General features: G+C 33.5%; 1 protein-coding gene across 1 annotated transcript; it reads left to right on the forward strand.

Moving 5' to 3' along the window:
- The first annotated feature begins 1142 nt into the window (after positions 1 to 1142).
- On the forward strand, positions 1143 to 4201 carry LOC149576692 (polygalacturonase At1g48100-like). The gene is made up of 8 exons (XM_089818687.1): positions 1143 to 1383; positions 1624 to 1752; positions 1848 to 1997; positions 2791 to 2835; positions 2965 to 3172; positions 3267 to 3348; positions 3428 to 3536; positions 3644 to 4201. The coding sequence occupies exons 1-8, from the start codon at positions 1183 to 1185 to the stop codon at positions 4028 to 4030; spliced, it is 1311 nt and encodes a 436-aa protein (XP_089674813.1). The 5' UTR covers positions 1143 to 1182; the 3' UTR covers positions 4031 to 4201.
- Positions 4202 to 12170: the final 7969 nt, after the last annotated feature.

A 12170-nucleotide genomic window follows, 5' to 3' on the forward strand; every position in this document is an offset into this window, starting at 1 on the left:
GTCTAAAAGTGCCATTTTAAAACACTCTCCACAAACCCACCACAAAGACCCCTCAATGCTCACCCAAAAAGTAGTACTTATTTGCACAAATGGACCAATCAACAATCGAGAAAAATGAAGAATGACCAACTATTAGTACATTTGTGATCACTATTAGTGATCACTATTAGTACATGTGAGACCATATTTTGGAACTTATTATAGATGATAATTGAGAGGGAAAGGTAGTGGTAGACTTGGTGATAATACAGACATGTGCAACAACTGACTCGTTTCCCCTACATATCACAACTCAAGTTTTTATTTTCCCTCTAAGCAATTCACCATTACAACACGTATGGCTGAGCCATTAAGCTGAATATTCACCCTCTAAGGGCCCATTTTGTTGCAGGTATAGGAATTGAGAATAGGAATGTATATTGGGAATAGGAATGACTATTCCAACAACAGCTATTTTTTGGAATAGTCATAAGTTCTTTTTAGGAGCACAATAGAAATATGTATTCCTATTCCATATTCAAATTGATGCACCAAACAGAAAATAGAAAACATATTCCTAATTGTCTATTAGGACAAAAATGACTGAGCCATTACGGCGAATATAAACTTGCCCCGACTTTTATTTTTTCTTCCGATTTATCAATGAAATTTTGACCAAATCTCAGAGTCTCAACGGTTTTAACGAACTAAACATGTTTAGGATTGGCAGGAATGCCTATCAACTGCTATTCTGCTGTTTTCGATCGCATTGGTTTCCTTTTTTTCAACAAAATGAGTATGCCACTTTGCGTGGCCTTGCTTGTAGCCATGTGACGATCATTACTTATTCGTCTATTTAGACTTGCAGGATATCGTAATCGATAAGCATGGGCCTTAAATTTCGCTTACTTTTCTAGAAGTATTTTCACTTATGATTTTGTGTCGTGACTTTAATATGGGCTTTTCGTTAATGGTTAGAAAATTGGATCGATTATATTTACGGTAATAATAATAGATTAGAAAATTAAGGAAAAGTAAACCGTGAATGGTGGATTTGCACATGGTAGGATAACATTTGCGGAGTTCTGCGATTTGTTGCTTATCTTTCCACTTCTCCTGTGTTTATATAAATATCAAACTTGGTAAGCGGTTTTTTCTGAACATAGCTTTGTGGGTTTTAAATGTAGAGCTTTAATCACAAAAATGAAAATGTACTCTTCGGCTAGAAAGGTTAATTATGTAATATTTTTTATGGTATTATTTGTGTTTGGTGGGAAAGATAAGTCTCTGGGAGCAAGAGCGGTCAGAAACAAAGTTGTGGTTCGTAGAACATTAATTGATTCAAACGTGGTGGACGTTAAATCATTCGGTGCCAAGGGCGATGGTGTGGCAGATGATACCAAGGTAATAATCATTCTATCTATTCATTCTTTTGTTCCACATTCATATGTTAGAGGCCGCTTACATTATTTAGGTGTATCTAAGATTTCTATTTATAATTCAATCATCATCATAGTCTGAATTTAAAATCTGAGCTTTGAATATTTGGTTTAAAACTCTAGCAATATCTTAAATTATTAGGACAGGTGGTATTATTTTCCGTACATGACTTTATCCACAAATGTATATTGAATTTTGAATCAGGCATTTATGGCGGCATGGCAAGCAGCCTGCAACAACGATTCGGCTATACTACGCATTCCTGTTGACTATCGTTTTCTAGTTGGGCCTCTCACCTTCCTGGGGCCCTGCAAATCGAACATCTTATTTCAGGTATGATATGTTCCTTATATATTGATGACATTGTGTTAGAATTCAGAAGAGAAGCCCAAATATATTATCGTATCATTTTTCTTTTAATTGAGCAGGTTGATGGAAGCGTTATTGCACCGGTTAACTCAGGGACGTGGGCATCTAAACCGTTGGAATGGATAAATTTCTCTAAACTCAATGGTATTACTATAGCAGGCAAGGGCACTTTTGACGGACAAGGGGCAGCGTGGTGGAAACCAGATGAGGTAAATTTTAATTTGGAAAGAAAACATTGGGGGAAGGTATGAGTAGTTATTAATAAATTTTGATTGGTGTATTGGATTTTGACAATAGTCATTTAAAGTGTAATTTAATATTTATTTAAAATATTCTATTAATTATGAATTAGGGGAGAGAATCTAGTGTTTGAGTACCTCTCAAAAAAGGTGTCCATATTTGTTCAACTGATTTGATACTGTATCATTGGTTGCATAAATTTTATTCAATTGTGGGTACTCATCATTGTACTAACAACTTTAAAGTCATAACTATTGATGAATGTTGTGAAAGAAAATAGACATTAAGTGTGGATATTAAATCAATAAATACGGGTATCAAATCAACAACCCCTATCATAACCATTAGAACTTGTTCAAATACACTCCTTTCTCCAACAGTTGTCTTAAAAATTGTCAATACTTATATGCAGATGTCTCATTTGTCATTTAAATTTGTTCCTATTTAAATACAGCAATATTTATGTGCTAACGTTTCAATAATAGCTCAAAAATTTCCAATCTATATGTCAAATATTCTGAGTCATTAAAAAATGCAAATACTTATATTCAAATGTTCCCATAGTAATTTGAAAATGATCAATACTTCTATTCCAGTAATCATTCAAAAACTCTCAGTATTCACTTATATCCAATTTTTTTTATTTCCTTCAAAATTAATAATTAGAACATAGAAGGGATGTAATTTGGGTCATTGTGTTTGTAGTATTACATACTTCAGGGAAAGGCATTCTAAAGATAGTTGGAATTTTGAATGTTTCAGGATAGCAGCAATGGAGGAAGCAGTTTACCAAGTGTGAGGCCAACGGTGAGCCATGGCAGAGAAATCTCTGTTTCACTCTACTTCTCTTCTTTCCAAAAATAAATACTATTCGTTTACAAACACTTTCTAGTCCTTTAAAGACTACGCTGATATGTAACATTGAAATTTGGGCAGGCATTGAGATTCTATGGAAGCTATGACGTGATCGTGCAAGGGATAACCATTCAAAACAGCCCTCAATTCCATCTTAAATTTGACAGCTGCACTTCTGTCGTAGTAGTTAATGTCACAGTTTCCTCTCCTGCGGAGAGCCCAAACACAGACGGAATTCATCTCCAGAATTCTGAAAACGTCGAAATACACCATTCATCCATAGCATGCGGTACGTATAAGCTGATTAGGGTTTCTAATAAATTTTCAATTATTTTCATTTTGTCAATTTATATAACAAACTCGTTTGATGATTGAACGAACAGGAGACGATTGTGTTTCGATTCAAACAGGCTGCTCTGGCATCCGCGTTCACAACATCAACTGTGGCCCTGGTCATGGTATCAGGTAGTTATTCTTATTACTTCATTCTTCTTTTAATTAACGTGAACAACATAACAAGCTTAGTCTATGCAATTCGCATCAGTATTGGAGGACTTGGAAAAGATGGAACGAAGGCCTGCGTTTCAAATGTGAGTGTTTATGACAGCAACATCCACGATGCTTCCAATGGAGTCCGCATCAAAACATGGCAGGTCTGTTAACAAATACATTTAAAAACTTAATACAGGTGCACCCATTGTAAAACTAAAGCTTTGGATTTTGATCATAATGTGGTTGTCCATGCCTACTTTAAATGCAGGGAGGAGCTGGGCAGGTGAAAAGTGTATCCTTCTCCAACATACAAGTTTCCAATGTAAGAGTGCCCGTTGATATCAATCAATTCTATTGTGACGATAATTCATGCAGCAATCAAACCTCAGCGGTATTTATATCAGATGTCACTTACGAGAAAGTTACAGGCACTTATGTGGATACTCCAGTTAATCTGGCTTGCAGTGATGATGTTCCATGCACTGATTTGAAGTTCTTGAGCATTCAACTTGAGGTGGCTGATAGAGATGAGCAGAATAAGAGCGCCCTTTGTTGGAATAGCTATGGAGAAGAACAATCAGGTGTTGGTTGCCTGAAATCTGGAACACCGTCCAATGACCCGTCCCGCACTCAATCAGCCAAAGATAAATGCTAAAGCTGTTGATCGTAGTTATTATTATTGATGCACGGGCTTTGATAATTGATTTATGAGCTTTGCTGGCTAAAATTAACTTTGATTGCATGCACATTATGCCACGCATAATTTATCTGTTAGCTCAGATATTATTTTCTATAAAGATAACCATTGGTAACCAATTAACTGCTAGTTATCAAGCTGATTGAAGTTTCGCATATGCACAATAGCTATCAGCAGATACTCTGATATGTCAAAAGGTATATCTTATAAATTATTACACTAGCACTTGTACTTTTGAAAGGTGTAACAGTTACAGCTGATAATATTATATATCTCGAATGATCTAGTTGTAATGCCAATTAAATATATCTATATGTAATTAAATTGATAGGCAAATTACTGAACTATTGCATCATCTGATTCAACCTAAAGATAAATAGGTAGCACATGCAAAATTAGTCAAGAAAGGGCAAAACGTTCCTCAAACTTACTGTAAAGAACCAGTCTAGACTAACTATGCCACATCATCTTCAACTGAAAAATGCGGAAAAGAAACCACTAACATACAAGTGGAGAAGTCCATCTATTTGTTTCAAAGATTAATAATACAAAAGATAATTAATACATCATTAAATTGATCATCATAAAATCTTTTACATACATTCATATCATGTCATACATCATTACAGTCTTGCTGATCCAGCTTCCAGCATTTCAACAGTTACATATAATTACAAATTGCTGATCAACATACAATAGTTACATTTTCCCTTTTAGAATGAGCATCAACTTACAGCTGAACATAAATGAGTTACAATGTTGTAAATAAGTACATCTCAAATGACGAGTTGGGCAATCAAATTGAGAATACTTTCCAATGAGCTCTCTAGTGGTTCCAGTCTCCAAAAGCTGTAGGACGTCTCCCACCCACTTCCTGAGACGGAAGTGTGGCCCAGGCACTTTAACCTGCCAACCACGGAGTGAAGTAATCCCCCGAGATTCTTCCTGACACGAAAAATTTCCAGACCCTGGCACGAGAAGCCTAGCTTCCCGGAACAAGATGGATCGGATGTATCTGGTGCGACCATGTAACATTTCTAAATTGCAACCATGTGCCTAGTAGTTTAAACACGGAATGTAGTTGGGAAAATAAATGACTACATATCTACACATATGCAGTAAAAGAATACCAAATAGGCATAACCATGAGTCACATATGCAATATTTGGAAAATAAAATGGCTTGGCCAAGCACTTTCAACCCAGATTTACCTGTAGAAGAAACAAAAATAGAATGCAACCATTCTACAGTACTGGCAGATAGGAAAACTAAACATGAAGATATCCACCTATCTGTCCCATAAATAGCTACATTACACCCGACATGAGGGGATATACTTGTTAATACTACCAACAAGTTTACATATAAATTCAAAATTGTCACTCAATATTAGCCAATCACAATACTACTGGAAAACTCTATACACTTTAGACTTCTGTAATTACATAGTTCAGTCAATTTAAAAGTACTGATTATTCATCTGTTCAATATGTAAGAGTTAAAAACAACATTTCCAAGTGCATTGTTTAAAGGATTAGGAATTGGTAGGTACATTAATACAACTCAGCACCTGAGTATCTCATGCTGTTAGTAAGTTAGTTGATGTTTTACATAAATTTCTAGTTACTCTTAGCCCAAGGATAGTCTAAACTGTAAGGATGAGAGTAATGTTCAGAGGTTATACAGATTCCAACTTTATCACTGATCCTCTAAGTGTAATGATTTGAGAAAACATACAGGCTTCAAGCATGCATTCACTATTGTAAGATTAGTCTTCTATCTTTTTGAATTGCGTGGTACCTTAGTAATAAGTAGAATAAAAGGAAGTTCAGCATATCAGAGGCATAACCCAGCTATAATGGATATTAAAGAAACCCTACAGTGTTGTTGATGACATGACATGTTGATTTTTAGATTAACACCTCCGGTTCATCCTATTAAGTAATAGCACTATAGCTTAAACAACAACCAGTACGTTTAATAGGGTAACAGTAAGATGTTGTCAAAATCACAACCTTCCATATCTATACCCGTCACAGCAATACTATTTAAATCAGTCACCGCAAAACGTAAAAATGTAATAACAATTCCAGTTTCTAGCAAGGTTTGAGAACATCTCTTAGAGTACACTATTAACATCATATTTTGTCCTAGCTTAAAGTTTGCATTTAAAAGTATTAGCTCACGTATAAGTCAACAACCTATCGTATAACACCAACGTTAAAGGAGGATACAACAGCATACGTGATAGGGAAATAGCATATGCATAGTTATAAATACCAATCAAAGTTAAATGACTCCAACAGAGTTTAATAACAGGGTATAATTAACATCGTTTACTCAGGCAAAAATAAATAAGGTTTTTCAAAAATTTCTGCATGCAACAAGTGAAACACCATGGAAACGTTCAACACATGTCCAACCCAATTTTAACAAGCATTTCATTTCTCATCATATATTTCTAACCAAGAAACGAAAGTCCCAACAACAACTCATTTGCAAGAAAGTAATACGAAAAATAGATAGAGGCAGAACATTAAGCAAGACCAAACCTAGAAAATGTGTCTTTTGTTGATCTAACTGTTCCTACAGGCTTTCTTTCTTAAGTGCCACTCCTGCCATAATGATTTTCAAGGCTGTGGACCACCTTCCTTCCTGTGTTGTTCTTCCTTTTGCTCTGCCCCCTTCCTTAATTTCCAAAACCTGTTCTTAACGCCGCTCTCCAAGAATGCTGGCGATAATTGACCTAACTGCTTCCTTTAACACTCATGTGAAAAGGTATAATATATCCTTTTAAATTTTTTTTTAACAAAATGTCTTTATATGAGAACATCTCAATTTTTAACAATTGGTTTCACAAGAAAGCATACATAGTCACTATTGTTATGAAATGGTAGTAAAGAATGCTCCTAAGAAGAGTCTTAATGCTATCCACAATATACTCAATTAACATTAGATCAAATTTTTCCATCATTAAATTATATTTTCTTATTTCAAATCTCTTATTTAAATAAAATGTTATTTCCACATTCATTCTAATATCTAAACATTAACATAGTCATGCACAGTAATAGTATTCTAACATCATATAAATCCTAAGTGAAGTGTGTGTGGTCACATGGTCATCCGACACATCCCCTTCCAAGAGGCTAACTTTCTCGACCTCAACCACACTTCTGTCGTAATGATCCCTGCATCCACTCAAACACTTGCAACCATAACAAGGAGTCAGTATCAATCATTATTAACAACTTGTTTGCATCATCATTTAAGAATAACATTAACTGAATCAGAACTATAAACATCACATCATGATTACATCAAATAACATCATCATTGAATGTAACATTTCATATGTATCCATCATCATTAATCATTTCATACGTATCCATCATCATTAATCATTTCATTTAGAAATCTAAAACATTAACTTTCATTTATCTTTTAATTAAGTCTTAATTTTGACCAAGTTGACATAGCCACATAAGCAAGAAAAAGAAAGAGTTTTAGGGCAAGACGTGACACTTACATTGTGAACCCTCTTCAAGAGTAACAAAAAAACTTTTAAAGAAGCTAAAAATAAACTAAGATTTATTTTACCATCAACTTCAAAAGATATTCAAATGTTTACTAAAGATAAATGTCAAGGATTTTTTTTTTTAAAAGTTGAAAGATGGGCTTGAAGTGATCCATTTCTTCCTTCATTATTTATCAACTCCATACGTTTAACTAATCAAAGTGGAAAAATCCTTGGCTTGCCATGCCTTTGGACCATTCAATTATTTAGATATAGATCTTCACATTCTTTGTGATCTTAGCAACATAGATAGTTGGAATATACTTGGAAGAAAGATCAAAATATACATTTTAGTGTTGAAAAGAGTGGACAAAGGGTCACTTGTTCTACAGATTTCAAGAAAAGTGATTGTAGGATTACATAGAACATATCCCTAAACTTTGTATCATATAACATAACAGGGAAAAAGTGCCAAAGCTGAGAAATTATTGCTTTGTATAATGCAACATAATAGACATAACTTTATATTAACTTCTAAATCATATGAACCCTAAATAAGGGTTTTCTAGAACATTTAAAGCTATCTAGAAAACATAAGAGTAGGTGTACAAATATTTTGCAAAAGTTGTGGGGTGCCAACAAAATAAGGAATGAATTATAAGAAGAAAATTTTGTATTCCATTTTATAATGTTTCTAGGAAACTATTGAGAGACTCAAATGAATCATTATGAGGTGCTAAATAATAAATTAATTAGGATATATTGTTGTATATATTGTGTGTTGGGGGCACCTGTCTTGACATAGGTATGTTAGTTACTGGCAACACTCATAAGATTTGTATGTAACCAAAATTTCAGAAGCATAGATAAAGCATGTAAATTGTTTCTACCAATGCCATATTTAGTAGTTACATATTTTATGTGCACCAAAAGCACTACTAGACACTAAGATTTTGTTAAAAAAACCAAGCTTAAAAATAACATTACAGATGAACCATAATGTAAGTTTATATCAAAAGCACATTGCAATAGAAATAAACATCAATTTGATGAATGCAAAATGTTAGCTTATATTTTTCATATATGAATATAAACAAATATGAATTCCTTGAGCACAAACCATTAGCTTATAGTTTGCAATATAGATCCAAATGCATTCTCTAGTACTTTATGTTATAGACAAATCTATCAATCCATTAATTTAAAAGGATAATAATAAGGCCGCAACTAGTAAACTATCAAATTTATTGCACATATTTTCAAGGTTGAATTTGTTTCCCCACACAACATAGAAAATTATAGATAACTATTAAATGTATAACTACATGCTACATCTATAATTATTAGTTCATAATGTAGATTTACCTACAACATTACATGACATGTAATTCAAGTAGGCTTATGAAGAAGTGTGAGATAGAAAAACTTCTATTAACAAGATTATCTTAATTTCCTAAGAAGAAACATTAGCTAATGCATAGAAGCAGTCCTTACGATTTGTTCTTTGGCTTTGTATTTGTTTTTCTACCAATTGCTTCTTCTCCTTAAATGAATTTTGAGTTGGAGAGTCTTTAGGAGGGTGGTTATCTTTTGATGCAATAATCTATTGTGGTGGTGTATTTCTAAAATCTCCTAGAGATATAAGACATTTATTAGACATTTGCACTATTATTATCATTCCCACACCCATAAAATATGGGTTTCCTCTCACCAAATATAATGAGTAGGTGTTGAAGCCATTCAATTCACCATTTTCATTACCCTCATAGTGTATGCCGAAATGAGAGTTGTAAAACATGGTATGTGCATTCATCAAATTATAACTATAAACTTCATTTTTGTAGATAATGTAGTTTCTAATGGCCTAAGAGACAAATTTTCAAAGTGTGGAAGTGTACACAATATGCTAAGTTATTTGAAAAAATGCCTCTTAGAATTTGTATAACAAAAAAAATTGTATTAACACTTAGCATGAGCATTGCCTAAAGAATATTTAAAGAGTTTTTCAAAAATAATCTAATCTCCTCTTCTCCTTTTACTTTTTTTATTTTTCAATTCTACTTGTCTTGGTGAGAAGTTAAAAAAGAAGAAGAGAGAATGGATTTGGTTATCATACTACCCATCTTAGTCTTGTATCTTATTCTCTGATACTATAATTATCATGGTTTTTTAAAGTTTTATAAAGGCTATGGTGAATATTAGATACTCATTTTAATTTAGTGTTTGGCATTTTGACAATGGAAGATCATGGTAACTCCAAAAAACCTACCTCAAAGATTCTCTCTCTCTCTCTCTCCCACCCTCTCCCATCTCTTACTCTCTCTCCATCCTCTACTTTCTCTCACTCTCTACCCTCTCTCCCTCTCTATTTAAATTTGGGCTCAAAAAGTCTGTGCGCACTATAGCATGTACGCACTATAGTGCGTGCGCGCTATGTAAACTTGAATTCAAAAATTCTTTAAATAGCACACATGTGCTATTTAAAGCTTTGGATTCTACCAAACCTAAGGCTTGGATTTTCCTTGGGGATCCTATTGGAAATATAAGAGGAGTAATTGAGAGGGGAGGGGTGAATCAGTTACCAAAAAAATAAACCCTAGATCCCTTAGATGTCGACATAGAACATAAACTTCACTGAAAATACTGATACTCGAAAAACACACAGGCACTTAGTTTACACTAGAAATTGTTGTAACTCAACAAGTACTAAAATAACAACTGTAACTCATAAAATACTTAACATGTAAATCTTAAGATATTATCAGTGATTAACCATACTTAACTTAGTTGCATATAAAAGAAATGAACACAAGTGACACTAAGATTTAATGTGGAAACCCAATTTGGGAAAAACCACCAATTGCAACTCGTTACTAATTTTCACTCTTCTGAAGTGAGCCTGTTAGAAGCCAACCCTATTAAAGGTTATAAAATATGCTATTAGGTGTGACCTTGTTAGAGGATTTAATCACCCTATTAGGAGTGGCCTTGTTAGAGGTATTTAGACACTTCAACCTAGAAATACCACCTTGTTAGAGGATTTACAAATAGATGTTAAGCCAAATCTGTTAAGAGATTTAGATCACTACTACAATGGTTAAAGAGTAACAATTGGATGACTTGATTTTTGATGCAACTGAATTACTGATTACATATCTCAATTATGGCTTGTATACTTGATCCCTTCTAATGGAATGTATATTTGCAACTCAAAAGGATATTTTTCTTATCCTTCCAATTCACTTACTCTAAGCATCTTCAAATCTTCTATTTTATTCCACACATTCAATCGTCAACTTGACCTTATATTTATATGATACACATTGTCAAGTTGGCTTGAATACAACTTAGATTGATTAATATTCTTCTCCTTGGTCGACTAGAACCAATAAACAAAACTATTGAACTCAATATGCCAAAATAAGAAAATCCTTCATTAGTCAATCCTTCTTGGTAGACACTAACTCAGAAATGATTTTCTTGTGTTAACCAAGTCAATAGAGTTTACAATGCATTTCCACAAACTTCCTTTGGTAACTAACTGAGCTTGATTAGCACTGGTTTCATCCAACATTTCCTTCATTAACCAAGTGAGCTCACGTAACACTCAATCTTATGTAAACTTCTCTTTATCGCCCAAGTGAACTCGTAGACACTATCTTTTGAACTAGGAAAACTCTGGAATGCTTGGGATACATAGGAAACTATCTTCATCGCCAGATTGAGCTTGGCATACACTGACTAGAAATGATATAACATTTTTTGTAACATCAAAGATAATACTCAATTAGCCAAATGTTTTTGAAATAAAAGAAGCCAAAACAAGGGGGCTAGCCCATTACAAACTAGCAGGATGACTGCCAGCAGATAACCATCAGAACAAAACTAACTCCTAATAATTTTTAAAACAAAAAAAAAAATTTATACTATAATTATTGCAGTAACTATAGGCTTTAAACAAAATTCCTGTTAAGAAGCAACATAAGTTTATACTAAAATTATAAAGATATCTATAGGCTTTAAACAAAATGCCTGTTAACCAACAAAAGTCACTTAACAAAAACAAAGGCATGACAACTTTAAAATTGAAAAAGTCTGTAAACCAACAGATTAATAGTATGCAGAAAAAAAGAAGTGGGGAAACCCTTAAGTTTTCAACAATATCCCTCTTTGGCATTGATGGCAACACAACATATTATAATACAATGAAATTTTAGAGAAAGAATAAAGTAAGGAACATATCCTTAGTTTTATTCTGATTCTCATCCATGAGAACTCCCTCTATCAGTGTGAACTCCCTCTACTTTTAGTTTCTCCCTCTGTTAGCAAAACTATGTCTTCAATCTTCTTCTAATAGAAAACTCCCCCTTTATGATATTAGACCAAGTTCTCCCTCTTTGATATCTTCAAATTTTTTTTCTAAGATATGACAATAAACTCTCCCTCTTTGACATCTCATGCCAAAGACAATAGTTAATTTATATCAGTGTACCTCTTCTATTGATTCATATACAATATGTCCTTTTCAATACTGTATCAACTAGTTGATATTCAACATGCTAAGGTTGATGCATCACTAAA

This window comes from Cupressus sempervirens, chromosome 1 (assembly GCF_028749045.1).
Source record: "Cupressus sempervirens isolate cs-2001-9-10 chromosome 1, ASM2874904v1, whole genome shotgun sequence".
NCBI classification, from domain to species: Eukaryota; Viridiplantae; Streptophyta; class Pinopsida; order Cupressales; family Cupressaceae; genus Cupressus; species Cupressus sempervirens.

Bases quoted from the DNA above. Each gene is read 5' to 3' on its own strand.
- LOC149576692 (XM_089818687.1), top strand. From the start codon at position 1,183: ATGAAAATGTACTCTTCGGCTAGAAAGGTTAATTATGTAATATTTTTT. The intron at 3,173-3,266 runs GTACGTATAAGC...TTGAACGAACAG, and splicing joins CCATTCATCCATAGCATGCG to GAGACGATTGTGTTTCGATT. The intron at 3,537-3,643 runs GTCTGTTAACAA...CTTTAAATGCAG, and splicing joins TCCGCATCAAAACATGGCAG to GGAGGAGCTGGGCAGGTGAA.